Here is a 21,926-nt window from a genome sequence, read left to right on the forward strand (position 1 = left end):
GTACTACCATTGACCAAATCAAAATTAGACAGAACACACAAAACACACACAAATAGGAAATCTCCTTCCCCCTCCTCTTTTTCTTTTCTTTCTTTCTGTTCAATCCTCCAATAATAATGTCACAAACTGGGAGGGAGTAGCAAAAACAATTCATCTTCCATTAAAAACATAATAATCCTCAGGTTTAACAAATTTCATTCATTCATTAATTCATTTCACACATACATACATAGATATATATATGGATTCATTTCACACACACATACATATATGTGTGTTTTCATTTTGAAAGCCCTAAACTTTTTCCATTTATAAAGGGTTCAGCTAAATTTCAAGGTTGTGGGGGTAAAGAAAAGAATAAAGGGTATCTGAAAACGTGCTAATCTTTGGATCTGATTGTGAAAAAAAAACATCATTGTATTTTGATTGTTTAAGGAAAAATCAAGAAAAGGGTAGTAGTGGCATTGTTGTTCAGCTAGTTTTTGGGGCAAAAGGAAATCATAAAGGGTGTCTGCTAATCTTTGGATCTTGATGGTGAAAAAGACATCATTGTAATTTGGATTGTTTAAGGAAAAATCAAGAGAAGGATAGTAGTGGCATTGTTGTTCAGCTAGTTTTCGCGGGTTGGGGGCAAAAGGAAAGAGTAAAGGGTATCTGAAAATGTACTAATTTGTTGGATCTGATGGTGAAAAAAACATCATTGTATTTGTTTAGTTTAAGGAAAAATCAAGAAAAGGGTGGTAGTGGCATCATTGTTGGTGTGGGTGTGGGTGTGGGTGTGGGTGGAGGGATTGTTTTGGAGGATTGGAATTGGGAAGATGCAGCTGCACTTCTCACCTAGCATGAGAAGTATAACAATATCGAGCAGCAATGGAGGGTTTGGTGAATTGATGAAGATCAAAGTCGCAGCTCGCCACTTCTCCTATAGAACACTCTTCCATACTATACTTATCTTAGCTTTTTTGTTGCCCTTTGTCTTCATTCTCACTGCTCTTGTTACCCTTGAAGGTGTCAACAAGTGCTCCTCATTTGGTACTTCAAACATTTCTCTCCTTTTTTTTTCCTTTATGGTATAATGTTAGCTAGATCAGTCATTGACATTTCTCTTCTTTTTCCTTTGTGATATACTGTTAGCTAGATCACTCATTGACCTTGCAATTAGCTTCTTGATGCTGATATATGTTTCACTTTGCTGATTCCTTTTGATTGAATATTGATGTTTTCCTTTATCTGGTTATTGTTGTGTAGCATCTATTTCATATTAGGGTAGAAGGTTAGTAAGTAGCTGAGTTTTGTCGCACTATGTGTGGGAGACGGAAGGGGCTAGTCTCCTCCTCTCCTCTTTTCCTTTAAGCAATAGTATTTAGTTATCGCACAGTTTCTTATTCCTCGATGTGTATTACTATTTGTTGCCACATTTGTATTGTATCTTGCTATTTTGCTGTCTCTTTTCTTACAATCCTGCGTCGATATACTTTTCTTTTGAGCCGAGGATTTATTGGAAACAGCCTCCATACCACACAAAGGTAGCGGTAAGGTGTGCGTACACCCTACCATCCCAAGCCCCACTTGTGGGATCACACTGGCTATATTGTTGTTGTTGTTTTATTTGTGATGTTATCTACACCATCTAGTTTGGGATTGAGGCAGACTTCTTCTTGTAATTGCTTCATCGATAATGTAGTAAAGTTGTTTTAATTTGTTTGGATCGTTGTCATTGTTATTGAATCAGTATTGAGTTCTTTCTTTCCCTAGCTTAGGCAAGTCTTCAACTTGACTACCATCTTAAAAGGGAAGGGTGGAGATACTGGTAGATGAGTTGTAAAAACTTATTGCAATCCTTGACATATTTCTTTATTCCATTTTACAAATGAATACCATTTCAAAAGGTTGTGTATGTATTTTTGTTCTTCAACTTTGGTAGCAGATACATGATTGAGGTCATTTCATGGATGTATGTGCATGCAAGAGCGAGGATTTCTGGGTGGGATGGTTGGGGGGGGGGGGGGCATGCTTGATTGTATTTTTAGTTGTTTGCATCTGTGGTGTCTAGTAAATGCCGGCTTATCTGTGTAGGGTACTGCAGATAGTCTTACGTATTTAAGCAATGCTACCTATCTGCATTTGGTAGAGTTTAGAAAATGTTGATTGTTGGCACATGTAGATTGGTGCTATCTTGAAGCACAAGGATCTTTGCATCACATCTCCTGATCATGTCGTTCTGTTGCTCTATGATGTCTTTCAATGCTATTTTTTCTGTTCCGTAGCAAAAAAAACTTTTATTGTTGAATTTGGTTGTGATGCTCGTAGTAGCTGCTTCTTTTTGTTGCTTAGTTTACTTCTAACTATTGTTAAATCACAGTTTACTTTCCATTTGTTACAACTTAGCTAAAGTTTAACTTCGCTCTCCTTTTGTCGATATTCAGATTGTTTAGGCAGACGATTGGGACCAAAGCTTCTTGGACGGACTGATGATTCAAAAGTAAATAAACTTCCCTCTATATCATTTACTGCTGGTTTTTCACACCATTGTTTTCCAATCTTGTATTAAGCATTTATGTAATAATGCAATATACATGTTATTAATAAAAGTGTTTGTCATTCTTGCTATTTCAGCAGAGACTGGTGAAGGATTTTGTTAAGATCCTCAATCAAGTAAACTCTGAGGAAGTGCCATCTGTTATGAAGCTCCCAGAGTCTTATGCTCAACTTGTTTCTGAAATGAAAAACAACAAGTACAGTGCAAAAGAATTTGCTTTCATGCTGAAGGGAATGGTATGTGCAAATAACCATTCTCTCTCTTTTGTTTGTGTACAATTGATTTCTAGACATATTAACTTGGTCTGTGCATTCGGCTTTACGTCACAATCTCCTACTTGTTTTGAGCATTATGTTCACCGGGAAGGCTTAATTGAGTTAATTCCCGTCCCCCACTTTGACTTTTAGTGAAAATCAGGTAAGAAAATATGGATGAGGAGTGAAAATGCATGGAGTGGCGCAATATTTGCAGAAAATCCATTCTTCTTGTTCCATTTAAAAAATAAAATAAAAATTAAAAAAATCCATTCTTCTTGTTACACATGGGCTTGTTGTTTCTTGTGATTGAGGAAAATGATTCGTAATGTCATCTTCCTTTGCATGCTTTACTTTTTGTTTGTTGTACAATGAGCTTGTAGGTTGATATTTAGTATGCCGCACAGTATTGCTTCCTTCAATAATGTTTGCATCATGTAAGAATTTGCTATTTTGCAGATGGAGAGATCTGAAAGGGAGATCAGAGAATCAAAATTTGCAGAGCTGATGAATAAACACTTTGCTGCAAGTGCTGTTCCTAAAGGCATTCATTGTCTTTCGTTGCGATTGACTGATGAGTACTCCTCTAATGCTCATGCACGCAGACAGTTGCCTTCTCCAGAACTACTCCCTCTGCTTTCCGAGAACTTGTTGCACCATTTTGTATTGTCAACTGATAACATCCTAGCTGCTTCCGTCGTGGTCAATTCTGCTGTGCAGTCATCTCTAAAGCCTGAAAAAATTGTTTTCCATGTCATCACTGACAAGAAAACATACGCAGGGATGCACTCCTGGTTTGCTCTGAATCCTGTGTCTCCAGCGATTGTGGAAGTTAGAGGTATTCATCAGTTTGACTGGTTAACCAGAGAAAATATTCCAGTGCTTGAAGCAGTTGAGGGTCATTATGGGATTCGAAAATACTACCATGGAAACCATGTAACTGGCGCCAATCTCAGTGATACTACTACTCCACGATCTTTTGCCTCAAAACTGCAGGCTAGAAGCCCAAAATACATTTCCTTGCTCAATCATATTCGCATATATTTGCCAGAGGTAATGCTGACGAAATAATTGCCTTCCATTTTGCTAGCATGAAATTTGAGGGATGAAATAGTCCAAAAGCCTTACAGTCTCTCACAGACAGATGTTTACTGGGTGAATGCCCCCTGGTCTTGGTCTAATATACCCTCAGGAAAAGATTTATAAGAGTAGAGTCAAATGATAGGCTAAGTATGAAAATGGAGTTAAATTTGCATTGCTTGAGCAAGGTGCCTAGGACTTGGTCTTTTGAATGTTCTTTGTTTTATGGATCAACCTTAGCTATAATTCCATCAGTTTACCAGAAAACGGGTTTAGCTAATTTGATCTGACGTGTGAGACTTTCTTTCTATTTTATTTACAGTTGTTGTCTGACATTTGAGGATTCTTTTTATTTTATTTTATATATGTTATAGATAGATAACTGGAGCCTGTAGGAATTAGGTTTAAGCTTATCCAAATTGTATCGCTAAAGGGCGCAGATTTTTGTGCTCCACAAATGATTCACATTTCATGTACATGCCAATAGGATTGAAATTTCCATGTTTGGTGTAGAACTACATAGCACCATATCTACAACTAGATATTTCAAGGCTTCTGTCAGCATTCAATCCCAAAGCAGAATGAGCAAACACTATCACCCCTGGATTTGAATTTATTATTCAGCTATTATTTTAATTATCAGTGTGAATACAGCTATTATCATCCTTCGTTTTCTTTATTTTACTTTTCTTCTGCTATTTTGAAAATGGTCCCCTCTCCCCACTAATACTGTGACTACAAGTGTTGCACACCAAGTGCTCCTTTTATTCTGCAACACCAAGTGCTCCTTTTATTCAACTAAACTTCCACTTCTATGCGGCATTCAACAACACTTTCTTGTTTTCCTTTTTCTCCTTGCTATTACTCCCTCCGTCCCAATTTATGTGGCACACGTTCCTTTTTAGTTTGTCTCAAAAAGAACGTAACTTTTCAATAATTATAAACAACTTAACTTTGAAATTCCCCTTTTACCTTTAATGAAATGATTTATAACCACACAAACGTCTAAGGTTTGTTTTAGACCACAAATTTCAAGTCTTCCTTTCTTTCTTAAACTTTGTGCCTAGTCAAACAGTGCCACATTAATTGGGATGGGGGGAGTAGCAGGTTTTATCATTTAATTCTTTTATGTAACGTTATTCTCTCACCTCTTATCTGTGTAGATATTCTCTTTTTTCTATACTAATCTGAGATTCTCTATGGTGTTGTATGCAGCTCTTCCCAAACCTTCATAAAGTGGTTTTCTTGGATGATGATGTTGTGATTCAGCGTGACTTGTCTCCATTGTGGGACATTGACCTTAAGGGAAAGGTGAATGGAGCTGTTGAGACCTGTAAAGGAGAGGATGAGTGGGTGATGTCAAAGCGATTCAAAAACTACTTCAATTTTTCTCATCCTCTCATATCAAAAAATTTGAACCCTGACGAGTGTGCATGGGCTTATGGGATGAATATCTTTGACTTACATGCATGGAGAAAGACAAATATAAGAGATACTTACCATTCATGGCTTAAAGAGGTAGTCCGATCGCATAGTTCATGATTTTTTACTTATCTTTCAGTTATATGTGTTCCTACATCTATGGAATTATTTTTCGATCATGCAAGAGTTTTGAGATTCTTCTATGCTTCTTGCTTATGTCTGTCTCTTATCTGATGTGTGGCTTATTCAGTTTTTTTGTCTGCGATGGTCTTCTAGATCACACAAGCATGTCCTAATTCAGCATTCTCTTGTTGGTTTGTATGCTATTAATTTACTATTGTACTTTCCTACTTGACATCAGAAATTATTGCGATTGAGAAGTTTAAAGCTGTAACTTTTATGTTTCAGTGTTCTTTGTTGGCTTTTGCTGTCTTAAATATTGAAGATACAAGCTGCATCAAAGCAGCACATGTAATCTTCACTTTACTATCACCCCCTAATGGGGTTGTAGATTTTAGGGATCGTTTGACTGATGGTTAGAGAGGAGTTATCCATGTATTAAAACTAGCATAACTTTATACATTGTTTGGTTACACGAATGGGGGCAAATAATCTCCGCATGAGAATCTAGCATAAGTTATACAATGTTTGGTTGGTTTTTTCGCTTCTCCACATAAAACATAACATTGCTGATACAATGTTTGGTTCATGTTTTTCTTTTGCTCATAACCAATACATATATAAGTTATGAGAGAATCTATATATTATTTTAGGCAGGGTAGAGATGGAATAACTAATACAAACGGAACCCTGCATTACGAATACTTGCATAACTAATCCCTGCATTATTACTACCTACATAACTCTGACCAGCAACCAAATGACCTGATGATTGGACTCTCTTGTATTATGTGCCCTCCTTTCCTTTTAAGCAAGCGGCGCAATGATCAATTATTGTAGCTCTGTAAAGAGTTCAATACTTCGGATGGCTGACATAGTGCTGATTCAACTTGAAGAGATGTCATAACTAGTCGACTAGAAAAACATGTGCTATTAATTGACACCCCTGACCTTTGTGATGTTTTTGTAGAATCTGAAGTCAAAATTGACGATGTGGAAGCTTGGAACACTACCTCCTGCTTTGATTGCATTCAAGGGTCATGTTCACCCAATTGATCCATCATGGCACATGCTCGGTTTGGGCTATCAGAATAAGTCTGACATTGATAAAGTGAAGAAGGCAGCTGTAATTCATTACAATGGCCAGTCCAAACCTTGGCTGGAGTTAGGCTTCGAGCATCTCCGTCCTTATTGGACCAAGTATGTAGACTACTCCAATGATTTTATCAGGAATTGCCACATATTGGAGTAATCAATAGATCCCACTTCAGCGACAAAACACAAAGCACAAATCCGGATGTAAAGAGGAGATTCTCAGACTGGCTGAATTTGATAAGGTATATTCAGGTTTTCGGATTTGCTGCTTTTGGCTCACTTCTATGAAGACAACCTGCATTACTAGCATGGCTACGAGATTCATTCTTTCAGTCTGTAAGAAGTTCATCAATTTATTATTTTTTCATCGGGAGAAAAGGGACATTCTTTTGGTTTAGCTTACTATCAATATTGGTTAGGGGGCAATATTGGGGCATGGCAGAAAATACTTATCATTTGCCATTGGTGATAGGAGCTGTTATATTGAGAAGAAAAGTCAGGATGGAGGCCATGTTGAAAAGCCCCCTTAGATATAGAGATAATTCTTTATCTTAAAATATTGAATCTTTTTCTTTATATTGTTGTCATCACCTACATTTCAACTTCTATTAATTGATTAAATTATCTCTATTACATCAGACTGTAAGTAATGGAGATTCTGGTAACAAAATCCCTCAAGAGTTTGGGAACAACTTATGTTCCTGAGAATACAATTGCTATGTGCAGAAAATTCTTTTTACCAAATTTCCACTGACAGGTTATATACGTATATATTATAACTATATATATATATATATATATATATATATATATATATATATATATATATATATATATATATATATACTACTACTACTACTCTATATAACAGGCAACCAAAAGAATTTGTGTTTTTTGTAGTCCTCAGAAGGCTATAATTGTTATTCACTAGAGTTGAATATGAATTTCAAGATTTTTATGCTTCCACGTGGCTGCAATAGTTACATTTGCCTTGGATATCCCCACTTTTGCCCTCATTAATTTCTTAAGACCACCCTCACTTGGACCTTCACAATTGGTGCATTCTTTGACTTTTTGTAATCTCTTGTTGGTCTTTATTAGGTTAATTGTTAATATATTATTTGTCCTTGTGTCACATTTAAACATGTATATTATATTTGCTTACATCTGTTCTAAAATTAGTTTTCGGTATAGTTTTAAAAAGAATTATTTTATGTATTTGAATTATTACTCCCGTCCTAATTTTTATGACACCGTTGAAATTCTAAAATTCAAACTTCTAAATGTTGAATGTGAATCCGGATATACAAGCTTTAAGTTTTTTTAAATAAAATTTATATATTTGAAAACTCCGTAAAAAGTACTATAAATTATAATAATTAATAACTTAAAATATTTAAAAGGCAGATAAAGAAATTTTGGTCAAAGAAAAACTTATTGACTCTCGAAATTTCAATTATGGCACATAAATTGGGACGGATGGAATAGTTGTTACTATTCTTATAAAATATTAAGTAATCCCTTTAAATATTGCACATGATAAATCTGTCGAATTCTTATATGATGAGCTTGCTATTAGTATTGACTTTAGTATAGCTAATTAGATTAGTGAATGTAGTTTTGTGTTGTTTATTGATTTCAGTTTAAAGGCGGTATTTGTATTTAATTTTTCTTCTCAAAATGTCTAGGAAAAAGAATTAACAAACAATCTTGGTTCTGAGCTTTAGAATTAGTTGAGAGATAATTTCAATAGAAGTAAAAATACCCAACGATAAAAGAAAATAAAGAAGAAGATTTATAAACAAAATGATCTTCATTAGTAGACTCCTACTTAGCGCGGTATTATTTCAATTATGTAAGCATTCCTCGAATACCAAAATATCGTTTTATGGTAATTTGGTTAGTCATGCCGATTTAATTCAGGAAAAAATGATTGAAATTAATCTAAAATATAGTAAAGCTCAATCTAATTATTGAAGATTATATTATCAAAAACTCTGTAAAAAAAAATAAATAAATTATATCCTACATTTGCATTTGTTTGGAAATAAAATTAAAAAAAATCTAAAATAAGAAAAATTTATTTTTAATTGCAATTACTTTTGTATGATTAATTTTTAGGAATTTGTAGAAAACTGCTCTTTCAATAACTTAATGCCATAAAGAATGGACCAAAAAATAATTAATAATTTAATTTTTAATGTTGCTTTGGGCCCAGGCTTAGCACGGGCCAAATCATACTAGTTCTGCATATATTAGCATATGTTAAGTGTTCTGATGCTTCAAGAGATTTCAATTATTTCTATGTTTTTTCTAGAGCCCAAGAAGCTGGTACTGAATTTTCTTGCTTCATAAGTAGCGAGATTAGTGTCCCTTTTTTTTGCAAAATATAGCAACATTATCTTTTGTCAAATTGTAGCAGTATATTTCTTTCAAAATGTAGCATATACAATGTAAGCGCGCACATACAATATCAATGTACATACACTGATACGTTGTATATATACATGTGTATACACTAATTGCATATGCATATGCACGCGCATACCAGAATTGTGCCTATAATTTAGGATACGTATATCAATGTATATTTGCTATCAATAAAATGTAAAATATAGTTATGTTTTGTAATTTTTTAAAAGTACCGCTATAACGTGTAATTTCGAACCTTAATTGATTACATTAAGTAATTTTTCCTTTTATAAACCATACCTAATAAAGTTATTGGATTTAAGTGTCGGTCAATAACCGGTACATCAAGTAGATCCTGATCAGTGATAAATATCCGGGATACTGCCCTCCTGAAAATGTGACGTCGATTGATTGGCTACCAAACATATATAAAGCAAATATTATTATAGTAATTTGACAAGTTAATGTAATGAAAAGGGATATCGTACACTCCAATTCATTTTGTATGGTGATTTTTGACACGGTAACAAAATTAATAAAAGGACTTTTGACGCAAGCTAAATATAAACATGATATCATCTTATTATCCAAAACAACTCAAGATAGTTGCCATGCGGCGTAGGGATCGGATGGCAAACGGGGCGGTGCAGTTGCGGGGTAAACCTGCGAAGAATCTAACCTGCTCTGCATAGCAAAAATTTATGTTTTTAACCTGCCCCGCATAGACTGTTTTTAACCTGCCCCGCATAGACCCGCACCGTACAACTTTCTTTTTTTGAAAAGAAAAACTATTTTCTGATTTGAATATATAGGATACCCAAACAAATGAAGAGCAATGAATATGGAATTCTCGTAACTGTTCTTTTGATTGATGTTATAATAATGGATTTTTCCATATCAATTTTTCTGAAATTTTGATATTCCCTCTTACTTCTTCACTGTTGCCCAAATTGTATTGAATTATTCATGATGGTTTGAGCAAATTTAGAATGTGAAATGATATATTAATCTTAGGTGCACATGGCAGTAGCATCACCTATAATAGACTTCGGGGTAAATGGGTTTGTATCGGAGTTTCATCGATTCCATTAGGTCCGAAATGTGATTTATGACTTAGTCGATTAGTTGGTTCGGGCCCCAAGGGGCTCGGGTGCATTTTGGACCTTGGGTTGGAAACTAGTTAAGTATAAAAGTTAGAGTTGATCACGGTCAATACTGGGTCAAGACAACCCTGTTTCAATGTTTTGAGTGTGTGAGCAGGTTCGTAGCGTGTTTTATGATTGAAATCCATATTTGGTTTGTGTCCGGGAGGTTCCGAATGAGTTTCGAGTGTTGAATCGAAGTCTGGGAGTATTTAGAGAATTGCTTGTTTTCTGGTGCCACTGGTCCTTCTTCGCAATCGTAGCCATGCCATCGCCTTCGACGAAGGAATTGGAGGAGGGTCGTGATTGCGGATGGTGAGCCACGTTCGCGTAGAAGGGAAGTGGGATGGGCCGGGTCAAGGCGAAGTATCGCGTTCGCGATGCATGGGCCGGGTCAGGACCTCGATTGCAATGCGTGTCTCACATTCGCGAAGAGGGAGCGGGCAGGACAGTGATTTAAGTCCCCAAGTTCGAAAACATTTCCCCATTTTTATATTTCAAGTTCTAGAGTTCGAATTTGGAAGATTCCAAAGGCAATTGACTCGTTTTAACTCGGGTGTAAGATTCGAACTCTTATTTTGATTTAATCCCTCTTAAAATGTGTTTCTTGAGTATTGAATATTTAAAGAAAAGACAATCAGTCACAAATTCTATGAGGAAATATTAGTAGAATATGCTTGGTAGTCTCGATGAAGAATGAAAAAGCGAAAAATGACTTGAATAATACAGTACCAATATTGGAGTGGGAATGGAATTCTACAAAAATTTGGCATGTGTTTTGATTCTTTTAAATTTATTTTTATATAGTTTGATGTTTTGAACATAGAATTTTCAAACTCAGTTTTTGAGTCTTTAGAAAAAGTGTTCATTTGAGTTTTTTCACGAAAAAGAAAGAAAGTTCACCACTTTTTTAGATTCTAAACTCAAATAAAAACTTTGTTGGAAACTGAAACCTGAAACTTCAAACAAATGCTAAATGTTCTTCTCCTTAATAATTAGGTAGATGCCGTTGCTGTAGCGATATATGTACATAATAGTGATCAACAAATCGTACATCAAACATGTCCAATATTCAACCTCATATAAAGAAAATAGTTCGGAACATAAAGTATCTCATATTCATACAAGGTATGACGAAAAAGTTATCTACTTTCTCTTTTGCTGAGAGTAAAAAAAAATAGCAAGAGAAACAAAATAAAAAGTCAAAAATCGAGTAATCAAAATATCATTTATTTCTTTAAAAGCATAAATATTAATTTACATTGGTAGTCATCACGATATCCAATTTCTTTCTTTGTTTAATTATTGCAAGTAGCATAACATACATTGAACCCTCTGTGCAATATTTGGTTGAACATTCAGCCAAGCAGTATCCTATTAGCCAATAGTTTGTTAAATGTATGTAATAAATTGGGTAATAATGTAGTATTAACGGTACATGTCGGAAAAAACATAGGGAATTGTTGAAATACAAACTTTAGTATGTTTGGCTAAACTTTCGAAATAAATTTATTTTGAGAATCAATGTTTTTTTTTTTTTTTTTTTTTTTTATATTAAAAGAGCTTCTTTGAAAAACATATTATGAGAGTAGCAATTTGTGTTTGATTTAAATAATTTGAGAAGTATTTTTCTTTGTATTTTCTGCTAGACCAATATTTCAGAAAAGTCATTTTACATGTCAAATTGCGAAAAAGAAGTTATTACTAATTTTAACTTAATACATATAAATTTTTATATGAGTAATTTTTCCTAAATAACCCAAAATACCTATTTTCTGGAGAACTTATTTTTCAACTTTTGCTTAAATAAAAAAAGTAACCTTTATTATTACTAAATAGTACTTATTTTTCATATAAAGTTTGACCAATTACCTTCATCATTTTCTCAAAAATATTTTTCTGTAAAATAAATATATTTAATTTTTCAGAATTGACCAATAAAACCACTAGGAAAAGAAGTATACCTTCTCTAAAATGGAAGAAGAGCAATAAGAAGATTTACCTGATTGCAAAAGAAAAATGGATGGGTGGGTTATACGGGTCAGGAGGGCTGAGTATTTTTATTAAAATGGGTCTTTTAAAACATGGCACAGTTAGATAACGCCACGTGATAATTTAAAGTTTCAGATTTTTCTACGCATGGTCCGTTAATTTCAGGGGTAGATTTGAGACGCAAAACAAATGTTAAGGATATTGTTGATCCCAAAGGTTAATGGAGTGCATTTATGAGTCATTTTTAATAAATGAGGGACATTTTTGGCCTTTTTCCGTTATTTATATTATGTGTAATAAAGAGATGAAAGAGAGGCCAAGAAACAAACAAAGATGGAAGTTTCAAAAAGTATTACTTCAGTAAAAGCATTAATCTTGATTTATCTTGGAGTCATCAAGATATCATATTTTTTCTACTTTGTATTCAATACTTTGCTTTTGTAAAAGAAGTAGCATATATATAACATTACATGCTAGTTTAGGTGCAATATCTTGTTGAACATTCATCCAAGCAGCTTCCGATCAGCTTTCATCTGCGAAGTGTTTATGAAATGTGTCACAAACACATAGAAAAATTATTTAATAAAGAAACATGGGGAAATAACTACTAAAAAGAAATTTTCGACAGACCTTTCCGACAAATAGATCAAAAATCTGTCGAAAACATTACTGACAAGTGAAAATTTTGACGAATTTTTGACCGAACGTCCACCGAAATTTCTAATTTTTTAGTAGCATATATACCTTCTTTAAATTTGGAGCAACGTTCTGTTCACCAGGAAGAACGGAATGATCATGGCAATGATCCCTACATTCTTCACGGCAATAATCAGTGACATGGACACATTGAGCTATACATCGTTGGTAGCACCCGGGGCGCACTGCTTCAACATTTGCTATAAAAATCACAGTGAGGAAAACTGACACTACAACTTTTTGTGGAGCTCATGTTTCACAATGTAAATAATATATGTATTTCTTTTAACTTTTGTGCTTAGATGAGAGCCAAGAAAACTCTATTTATAACCAAAGATTTTAGCAAAATTTATGATGAGATACACCACAATCTGATATTGGTAATTAGATTACACACAAATATCTGTATATTTCTATTTATTAGAAGAGCTTTGACCTACTAGTAGTTTCGACAAGTCTGCTTGTGGGTGATTTAATTTTCAAGCTAGGGCAATTTAGTCATTTCAATCTATTTGTTGTGTTCTATGCACTAACGTGTCTTACAATCTGCCACCCCTTTCATGACATGGCTTTCATTTGTCTTTGCCTCCAAGAAGCCCTTTTCATCTCCTTTCCCTTCTCTCTTCAATTCAAGGTACCGTTTCTTCTTACTCTCTTTTTCTTTCTTTTTGTGTATTCCAGAGCTGTATTTTTCCTTTTCCTGATTTCCTTTCGTTTGGTTCATTCACAACCCAAATTGGAGGGCCATGACGGGCACCCGAGCCCTACCTGCCGAGCACCGCTAAACATGCTTTTCTATCATGATCATAAACAAAAGTGGACGTCGGGGTCACCAGATGAAAATCTGCTAAATCATATAAGAGATATGCTGACAAAGGAATGAGCCCAAGAAAACAAACTATACAACAAAGCCAGATAAACCCATCGTGAAATACCATACAACAAAAATGTGGGCTGAAGGGCATATAAAGTCTAACTATACCATAACTGTCTACAAGCCTCTACTGGAGTATCTGACGTAAAGAGGTGGGGACAGGGCCCCGCTGTACTCATATGTACACAAAAGAATATCATACCAAAACTAGATCGCAAATCCGGAATGAGAGGAGTGCTCTAATGTCAGCTGAACAGCAGCCTACAGGGGCGGATCGTCAACCTGTCTACCTGAACTTGCGAGCATGAAACGCAGTGCCCCCAGGAAAGGGATGTCAGTAGAGACAAGGCACTGAGTATTTAAGGAATGAAAGTAACATGAAAAGAGACATAAGAGAACACAGGATGAAATAAATGCAACCTGTATGTTTGAATCCGCCTCGCGTCCAATAATATACATAAATACCGCATGCATGCATAAGGGTATATATATATATATATATATATATATATATATATATATATATATATATATATATATATATATATATATACGTATATATATATATATATATATATATATATATATATATATATATATATATACACACACCTCAAAAATTTTCGTGCCGTCATATGATAAATAGACTAATACAGGGTGAGACGAATATGATGTTTCTATAAGTAAGGAAGGTTATTTAACGATCCTAGCTAAGATTTCAAAGATGTTGGAAGTAAGAGGAGAAAGTTCCTTAAGAAGGGAAAAGTATATGTGGTGTTTTGGAAAAGTTTCGTAAAGTACCGAGCTAATGTTGATGTAATGATGTCTTAAAGAAGAGTTGTAACTCTCCTTAGATTGGTAATGAAGTGTTAAACAAGTGTCAATCCTTAGATTGGTAATGAAGTGTTAAACAAGTGTCAAGAAGGTTCCATAAGGATTGGAGATCGAACGAAACGATGGAAACCATTTCAAGGAAGTACAGTTATACAACCACTTATACGGTCCGTATAATTTTTTACGGTCCGTATAACCCCCAGCAGGAAGATGATTTCCATGATGGTGAATCACGGCCACTTTTACGGACCGTACAATGTTATACAGACCGTATAAGTGTCCGTATAACACCCGAAGGGCTGAGTTATTTTCAAGTCTATAAATGCGATCCAACTTTATTATTTTCATTTTAACACTTCTCCACTTCTCTCCAAGTCTCTAGAACATTCCCTATATTTCATATACAAGAGTCCAAAGGAGATCCAAGGCTCATATCATTAATTTAAGGGAATCAAGTATAAGGAAGCTCTGTGGGGGTTGCTAGAGTCGAAGACTTCTGTATCGAAGCTAGGGTTTTTCTTCAAGTGAAGTATTTCCATCCAAAGGTTATTACTACTCAATCGAAGGTAAGTTTTATGATCATTTCATGTTATTCGAACTATGGAGAGGTTGAAAGACTAGGGTAGAAGAAGAAAGTAGAAAAATGAAGTCTAAATGCAACTTTGGTGATATTTTTAAGTAGTGAGCTAACTTGAGTCATGATTACTAGCATAATATGGATATAATCTTGTTATGGAAGGTAATAATGGTAATGAAGAAGCATTATATGAAAATGTGCTAAAATGGGTATGAGGTCGCTAGTATGAGTTGAACATAGTGGTGAATATTGGAGGCTTAGTGTAATGTGATTACTTGAATTGGATATTATGAGCGTATTATGGATGTTATTGTGGTTGTTGGGAGTTGTTTTGTGATATGGTGGAAGTTGACGCAATAGGGGAAATGCTACCCAAATTTTCATTAGACTATGAATTATTCTAATTCGAATTTAAGAGTATCATTAAGGCTTAACCATGGTATGAATCCTTCTAAATGTAGATTGTTCAAGCTTCAATCGGAACGTTAGATAGTTGAGAAGACAAAGAGGTATGTAAGGCTAACCCTTCTTTCCATAAGGAATGGTTCATTGGCTATATATATATATATATATATATATATATATATATATATATATATATATATATATATATATATATATATATATATATATATATATCCTTTTATGAGTACCATAATGTCCTCCAAATGATTCTATCTCCAAAGCTACTAAAGCTCATGATCCTCGATACTTTCATGATTCCATTGTATCCTTTATATGATAGTTGATCCTCTAAGGACAGATGTAACAAAAATGATAATGGCAGTGACGTTGCTGATACTTATGGACCCTTATGTATACGTGTCTAAGTATGTATGACTATTACGTGACATTGAGCTTATATAGCCGGGTATGATACCTATCGCGCGCACACCACTGCAGTTAGGTACGGATACCACTGAGCCTTGGTAGGGCCAGGTATGTGTGATCACTGAGCCTTATCATGGTTGGGTATGTGAAACACCGAACCTCTATGGTCGGGTATGGTATGGATACGAATATGAATACGAACACGAATGTATATGTATGTATGTACACGAGCACGCTTTAGAAATGGAAGGTCCCTATGAAAGACAAGTAAGTAAGTAAGTAAGTAAGTAATGATGATAATGGCTTCACTATCTCCCGATTTTCCCATCTTATGCTGTTTCTTATGTTTTCTCTTATGCTCCTATTATGATGTTGATTATGCTTTACATACTCAGTACAATATTTGTATTGACGTCCTTTTGTTTGTGGACACTGCGTTATGCCCACAGGTGACCAGAGACAGGCTTGATCCATAGCTTTCTTATTCAGGGATTTCTTAGAGGAGCTCCATTTCATCCGGAGCTACAGCTTTTGGTATTATTCTTTTGTGTACATACATGGGCACGGCGGGGTCCTGTCCCGCCTATATGATGTTACCTACTTTGTAGAGGCTCGTGACAGTTGTATATGGTTAGATGTCTTAAAGCTTCGGTCGGCTTATATTTTGTATATCATTTTGATGGCCTCGTCGGCTTATGTATATTGATGTGGGCATAGTTGTCAATGATGGTATAAATGTGTTGTTCTTAGAACGAGTTTAGCGTTATTGATGTAGAGCATTCATGAATAAGCTATGTGGTCCACCTAGATGTGAATGTGAACACACGATAAGAGGTACCGGCGGGTTAGCACCGGTGCCGTCATAACCTCGGGTCGGGTCGTGACACACACACACACACACACTATATATATATATATATATATATATATATATATATATATATTCTTATACACACACACACACACGATAAGAAATACCCGGGTGGGTTAGCACCGGGTGCCCGTCATGGCCCTCGGGTCGGGTGTGACACACACACACACACACACTATATATATATATATATATATATATATATATATATATATATATATATATATATATATATGCGTACATAATGCCTACCAAGCCTCTGTGGGCATCCTATAGTATCATATCGGCCTCTGTGAGCATCATCATCATGTGACCAGCTGATCAGGTGGTAATGCGTATATAACGCCGTCACCTTCCCCATACCCCATACATATATATTATACATAGTATACGCGTATATAACGCCTGAGGGGTCATAGGTCTGTACATATATATAAATGAAATGCAATGCAAGAATATGATAAGAGTACATCCTTAATCTGCCGAAGTGACATAAGGTCATTACACCTCTGAACGTCGTTATGAGATAACATTTTCATCATTAAGTGACTCTAAGAATCATGCTGAATCTGAAGAAGAACTTACTGAGAATAACATTCTAGAGCATGAATCAACATGGAACATCCCTAGCTACTAAGAATAGAGTCATTATGAAGTAGCGTTACATTTTTGTTCCGTTCATAATGGTCATGCCAAAAAGAAGGAAAGTTAACCTTAACATATCTCAAGTCGTCCAAGTAATCCAACAACGAGCTTATCACAACTAGAGTGCCAATCCTATAACAAATGAATACATATACAACTTAGATGGCGCTAGTATATCACGTATATAAATGATAACTCGATTCTAAAGGGAAACAGGAAGAATTTCCCCTATTTATTAATCATCACCACAAAGTCCACAATCGAAAATTAACATAACAACCTCATATGATCTTCTTTAAACTCATATTCACAACATTTAAAGCTATACAATTGAGCAGCCCCATATACGCTTGTATACAACTCTTCTCTCTTTCAAATACACCAAGAACAACAACCTCAACATTAACTATTATCCCACATAACAACATTTTACTCAAAACACACTAACAATCATGGCTCAAGTTATATTACAACTCAAAATAACATCAAGTTCATGTTTGAACCTTTCCTCCAATTTCTTTCTCTCAAACCTTAGCATAACTACCACACAAACTCATAAACATGGAAATAAGATGAAATCTTACCTCGAGAACTCAAGAACACTTCAATTCCAAGATCACATCATCTTGAAGTATCCTCCAAAGTTTCTACAAGAAGAAAAGACAAGCTTCAACTAGACTTTGAAAACCCTAGGCACTTAATTATCACTTTGACTATTGCTTGGGGAAGTGATTGAATATGATGGGAGAAGTTTCTAGAGCTTTTATGAATTTGGGTTTGGGTTAAAATGAATTAAGAATGAGGGGAGGTCGTAATATATAAAAACAGAAAAATCCATCGCCATACAGATACAATCCGTATATACTGGCTGTACGGCCAATATATTGGCCGTATAATTTTATACGGACCGTATAATGATCCGTATTTTACCACCTCAAAATCTGTCTTCTCTGTTAAATTTTTAGATCCTTAAATACGACCAGTATTTCAAGATACGGTCCGTATCCCAAAAATACGGTCCTTATAAAATAAATTCAGAACAAAACTTGTCGAAACGTATTCTCTTCAATTCACTTATTCTCTAATCCTTCCATAACTTACCAATCATGAACTTAAGCCCTTATAAACATAAGATAGGCATGTCCCACCTCGTATAACCTCGGAGACAGCCCCGGTGTCCAAGACTAGAGAAACTAGCGTACGACGAATCTCAACATATAAAACTACGAGGTGTAACAGGTTCTATCCCAAATTTTTGCTATTTATGTTCAAACTTTGTCTCGGCATCAAATAAACTTGAATTCTGGTATGTTTTCTCCACTTTCTTTTCTGTTGCTCCTAATTTTTTGTTATTGGAATTTGCAGCGCATATATCAATTTAATGATTCTTCTAGCTATATAGTGGTTGGCTCAGATTTTATACATGTATGTTATCTCAAAGTTTCTCCTCTCTTTCTAGGTGTGTTGAAAATAGGTGCCTAGGTGCATATTTTTTGTTTTTTTTTTATTTTGGTTGTGTAATGGTATTTTGAGTGTGAAAATTTTGTTCTTCAATAGTGCCGATTGAAGCTTGAGAGTGATATTGGTGCTTAGAAACAAACCAAATTAATGAATTACCCGAACAAAAGAACTATCAGAACAAGGAAGGTGATGGAATTTGGGTCTGTCTGATTGGTTTTCGCAGTTACCGGACTTTACAAATGGAAAACCTGCACAACAGTAGAAATGATTGAAGTCGTCTAGACAGTCTATGATAAAGTGATTACCCTCATTGACAATGTTGACATACTACTAATAATAGTAATTCTTAGATTCTTGATCCAGTGCTTACAGCATTGTGGGTTAATCTTTGCACTCCTATTCACTGTTCTTTTAGACTGAGGGAAATCTCTGTGCCTGTTTCTCCAATCAATTAAAGGTTGAATCAATGTCAACTTGTACTCTTCTTATGTGTGTGTTAACCTAAAGTAATATTCAATTTACATATTAATATTGGCATTGAATATTGATGTGAAGCTGTAAAATATACTCATCATTTCCATAATTGCCAGAAAATTTCGGTAAATTTAAATTCTTTTTCTGTGGACTTTCTTGCAGCTTGTATGCAATTTCTGGTGCTGAACTTTCTTTGGGAAAAGAACCTCGCTTATGTAAGAGACTGAACTTCGTTCATTCTTGGCGTGCAATTTGTAACTCTCTTTGTTTCATCTTTATATATCTAGGGACTGTACATAGCTGTAGGAAAGGAACATGATGCACGACTGGAATTAAAATGGTCAAGTTCACAAAAATGGTTACAAGTCAGTTAGGAAGTTGAAAAGCAGTTAGCAGTCCATAAGTTAGTTAGCAGTTAGTTAACACTGTTCCCAATAATCAGTTAGTTGACTGTACTCAGCAATTGTAGTCAATAGTTTGATTGTATTGCTTATATGCTCATTGTAAGTATACATTTGGATTCATTCATGATAATAATACAAGTTACTTTTCTTCTCTCTAAAATCTATTTTCTCTTTTAGCTTAATTCTCGGTTAAACCCTGAACAAGCAGTCATCTTCTTTGAGCTACCAGCTCCTAGACTAACAAATTCCATTCGAGATCATTCTTGTGCATCCATTGGTATTAGAGATTCCGATTCTCGGCTCAAATCATGGCTCGGGACAGGAATCAGGACAAATCTTCAGATGATGTTGAGGGTAAACTGTCTCTAATCCAAGAACAGTTACAAAAACTAATGGAAGGAATGGTTAACATGAACAATAGAAATGTTCAGAGTGATAAAGAATTACTGGAGATCAAACAAGCTATTGGTGGTATGAAAATGAAGGAAAAGGAGGTTGAACCTTGCAGGGAAGAATCTTCATTGGGTGGAGACTGTTCAAGACCAGTAAATATTGGTAAAGAATTCCACAATGGAGCATCACATGGTAATTTCTTTACTCGATATTCTAGGTTAGAATTTCCTAGATTTTCTGGGCAATACTTAAGAATATGGTTGTATAAGGTAGATCATTTTTTTACTATGGATGAAGTTCCTTATGATCAAAGGGTAAAGGTTACCTCTGTTCACTTAGATGGTGAAGCTATAGCATGGCATAGATCCTTCATTAAGTCCAGGAACACTATTTCAGATCCTTCTTGGACCGAATATGTTCTTGCTTTGAATGAAAGGTTTGGGGATGGATTTGAAGATCCAATGGAAGCTATTAAAAATCTTCAACAAATTGGTAGTGTAAGAGACTACCAAGCTGAATTTGACAGATTATTAACTGGGGTTAATTTGTCAAATGAGAATGCCATCAGCTATTTTTTAGGGGGATTAAAACCTGAACTAAATAAGTCTATCAGAATTCAAGCACTAAAATCCTTGTTACAAGCCTTTAAAACTGCTAGACTTCAAGAAGAAGTTTTTGAAGCCCAAGCAGTATCCTGGGGGATTAAACCTTATACTAAAAACCAGAATCCTATCATGCCCAATCCTTCAATTCCTAAATACCCAAATTTCTAGAAAATCAATCCACCTAACCCTTCTTTTAAGAAACCTTTTGAACCTCCTATGAATAGACCTAACAGATTTCCAAATGCTAACCATGGAAGGAAACTTTTAACTATTCCTAAGATGGATGAAAAGAGAGCTAAGGGATTGTGCTTCCTTTGTGATGAAAAGTTTACACATGGTCACATATGTAAGGCCAAGAAACAGTTATTCTTGGTAGAGGTGTGTGATGACAGTGAAATCCAAGGTGAACTATTTGAAGGTGAAGAATTTGTGCAGATTCAAGAAGGAATTGATAATAGAAACACTGATGAGTGCATGACCATTTCCTTACAGGCTTTTACTGGTGTCATAGGTTATCAGACTATTGACTGGATATCATGAGAAGAGACCATTGCAGGTGTTGATTGATACAAGAAGCACCCACAATTTCATTGACGAAAATGTAGCAAGGAAGTTGGGATGCAAATTCAGTTCTATTATAGAACAATCTGTCAGTGTGGCTGATGGAAGGAGAGTGCAAACTGCTGCTGTATGTAAAAACCTTCAATGGTTGCTACAGGGAACCACATTTTCTTCTGTTTTCCTTCTCTTGCCCTTGCGAAATATTGATATAGTATTAGGTGTGCAATGGTTGAACACACTAGGCAGAATTCTATTTGATTTCCAAAATAGAACCATTGAGTTTGTACATCAAGGCAAGAAACATGTTTTGAGAGGGGCAACTACACAAATCAAAACTACTAAAGCTAAAGCATTGAACAAGAAGACTGATAAGCAAGTTCAGGTTTTCATGATGACTTTGATCTCAGCTGCAAATTCACACATGCAGTGCAACAACATCCAAGTTGCACGAGGTTCCTTCTATTTTAGCTCCTTTGTTGGAACAATACAAGTGTATCTTTGAAGTTCCTACTAAACTACCTCCACATAAAGGACCTTTTGATCATAGGATACCACTTATTGACTCAGCTGTTCTAGTTAGTAAAAGGCCATATAGGTATCCTGGGGTTAAGAAGGACATTATTGAGAAACTAGTACACGAAATG

The 21,926-nt window shown here is 35.1% G+C and overlaps 2 protein-coding genes and 1 long non-coding RNA gene across 8 annotated transcripts in view; 2 read left to right on the top strand and 1 right to left on the bottom strand.

Annotated features, from left to right (window-relative positions):
- On the top strand, window positions 1-7,143 carry LOC132038597 (probable galacturonosyltransferase 13). Of its 2 annotated transcripts, none has more exons than XM_059429253.1 (6): window positions 1-1,032; window positions 2,427-2,482; window positions 2,617-2,775; window positions 3,253-3,846; window positions 5,089-5,391; window positions 6,386-7,143. In XM_059429253.1, exons 1-6 carry the CDS (start codon window positions 819-821, stop codon window positions 6,665-6,667), a joined length of 1,608 nt encoding a protein of 535 aa, XP_059285236.1. In that variant the 5' UTR covers window positions 1-818; the 3' UTR covers window positions 6,668-7,143. The 2 variants fall into 2 exon arrangements, with proteins under 2 accessions (XP_059285236.1, XP_059285237.1); XM_059429254.1 differs by having other exon boundaries at window positions 2,620-2,775.
- A 5,249-nt stretch (window positions 7,144-12,392) lies between these two features.
- LOC132038598 (uncharacterized) lies at window positions 12,393-13,031 on the bottom strand. The gene is made up of 2 exons (XR_009410168.1): window positions 12,801-13,031; window positions 12,393-12,589 (listed from the first exon to the last, which is right to left on the bottom strand). It is a non-coding gene; the product is annotated as an uncharacterized LOC132038598 (long non-coding RNA).
- Window positions 13,032-18,357: 5,326 nt separating this feature from the next.
- LOC132037029 (uncharacterized) overlaps window positions 18,358-21,926 on the top strand; it is a 5,956-nt gene continuing 2,387 nt past the window's right edge. The window contains exons 1-3 of one of the 5 annotated variants that reach the window (XM_059427461.1): window positions 18,358-18,690; window positions 19,482-19,534; window positions 19,607-21,920. In XM_059427461.1, the coding sequence (XP_059283444.1) occupies window positions 20,032-20,889 (858 nt within the window). In that variant the 5' untranslated portion in view covers window positions 18,358-18,690; window positions 19,482-19,534; window positions 19,607-20,031 and the 3' untranslated portion in view covers window positions 20,890-21,920. Of the gene's footprint in view, window positions 18,691-19,481; window positions 19,535-19,606; window positions 21,921-21,926 lie in introns of those variants that run through there. The other 4 variants (XR_009409734.1, XR_009409733.1, XR_009409732.1 and 1 more) reach the window with 4 other exon arrangements.

This window comes from Lycium ferocissimum, chromosome 11, assembly GCF_029784015.1.
Source record: "Lycium ferocissimum isolate CSIRO_LF1 chromosome 11, AGI_CSIRO_Lferr_CH_V1, whole genome shotgun sequence".
In the NCBI taxonomy this organism is placed as follows: domain Eukaryota; kingdom Viridiplantae; phylum Streptophyta; class Magnoliopsida; order Solanales; family Solanaceae; genus Lycium; species Lycium ferocissimum.